Here is a 1,118-nt window from a genome sequence, read left to right as displayed (position 1 = left end):
TGATCTATCTTTCCTAAACCCCCTAGAAATTGTACAAGAGCAGCTGGGAAAACCAGAAGGCGAAAGGGTTTGAGCTGCGGCTTGATTCCTTGACCTTCCTGGCAGCCAAAGCCAAGAGGGACCTGGCAAGCGAGGTGAGTCAGTCTCCATCTCATACAAGAGACCACAGAATCCTATCATTTCAAGTCAGGAAACTCTGGGCAAGTTCTTAATCCATCTGACCCTTAGGGTTCTTATCTGTATGTGGGGATGATACTGATTACCTTACAATGAGGTAATCAGGTAAATGCCTAGTATCCTGCTCACACACATTGGATTCAGTGAACAGTAACTGTTATTAGGAATAATTATATGGTAAAACAATATGCAATAATCCACATTCTGCATTTTCTAGATGAGCTGAAAGAGCCTTGGTGGCACAATGCTTAAGTGCTTAGCTGCTAACCGAAAGGTTGGCAATTTGAACCCACTAGCCCTGGTGGTACAGTGCCTAAGGCATTTGACTGCTAAGCAGAAGGTTGGTGGTTCAAACCCACCAGCCACTCTGCAGAAGGAAGACTGGGCAATCTACTTATATAAAGATTTACCACCTCAGAAACCCAATGGGTTTGTTTTTTCTTTAGCCACTCCATGGGAAGAAAAGACCCAGTGATCTGCTCCCATAAGATTCCAACCTGAGAAACCTTATGTGGCAGTTCTACCCTGTCACAGGGGATCACTATGAGTTGGAGTAACTTTACAGCATGCAACAACAACAACAAACTGAGACACAGAGATTCCCATGAATTTCTAAAGACCTTGTTACCTGTTGATGGCAAAGAGTAAAGGCCCTAATATCTGATAGACTTATTCAAATCCCAGCTCCATCCCTACTAGCATTCTGACTTTAGGCAGGCAGCTTAACCTTTCAAAACCTCAGTTAACCAATGGTGAATTGAGAATAATGGTACCTGCCTTGCAGAACGGTTATGAGGAAATGGAATAAATTAACGTGTAGTAGGTGTTTAGTGCAATGCGGTCTATTTCAAGTTTAATGTAAGATAAGAAGTTAGAGCCAGAATATGACTCAAGCTCTGCTCCCTTCATTGAGAAAGTCTTGGTTAAAAAAAAAAAAAAAA

General features: G+C 42.1%; 1 protein-coding gene across 1 annotated transcript in view; it reads left to right on the top strand.

Annotated features, from left to right (window-relative positions):
• Positions 1 to 1,118, top strand: part of LOC103197659 (nebulin related anchoring protein) — a 91,911-nt gene that overhangs the window by 55,419 nt on the left and 35,374 nt on the right. Inside the window, exon 18 of the mRNA XM_007941608.2 lies at positions 27 to 134. Within this exon, the coding sequence (XP_007939799.1) occupies positions 27 to 134 (108 nt within the window). The remainder of the gene's footprint in view (positions 1 to 26; positions 135 to 1,118) is intronic.

Source organism: Orycteropus afer, unplaced genomic scaffold, assembly GCF_000298275.1.
Source record: "Orycteropus afer afer isolate SDZICR_OR568_19922 unplaced genomic scaffold, OryAfe1.0 scaffold00082, whole genome shotgun sequence".
NCBI classification, from domain to species: domain Eukaryota; kingdom Metazoa; phylum Chordata; class Mammalia; order Tubulidentata; family Orycteropodidae; genus Orycteropus; species Orycteropus afer.
The sequence above is the reverse complement of the archived record's forward strand: the minus strand, read 5'-3'. Positions and strand labels throughout refer to the sequence as shown.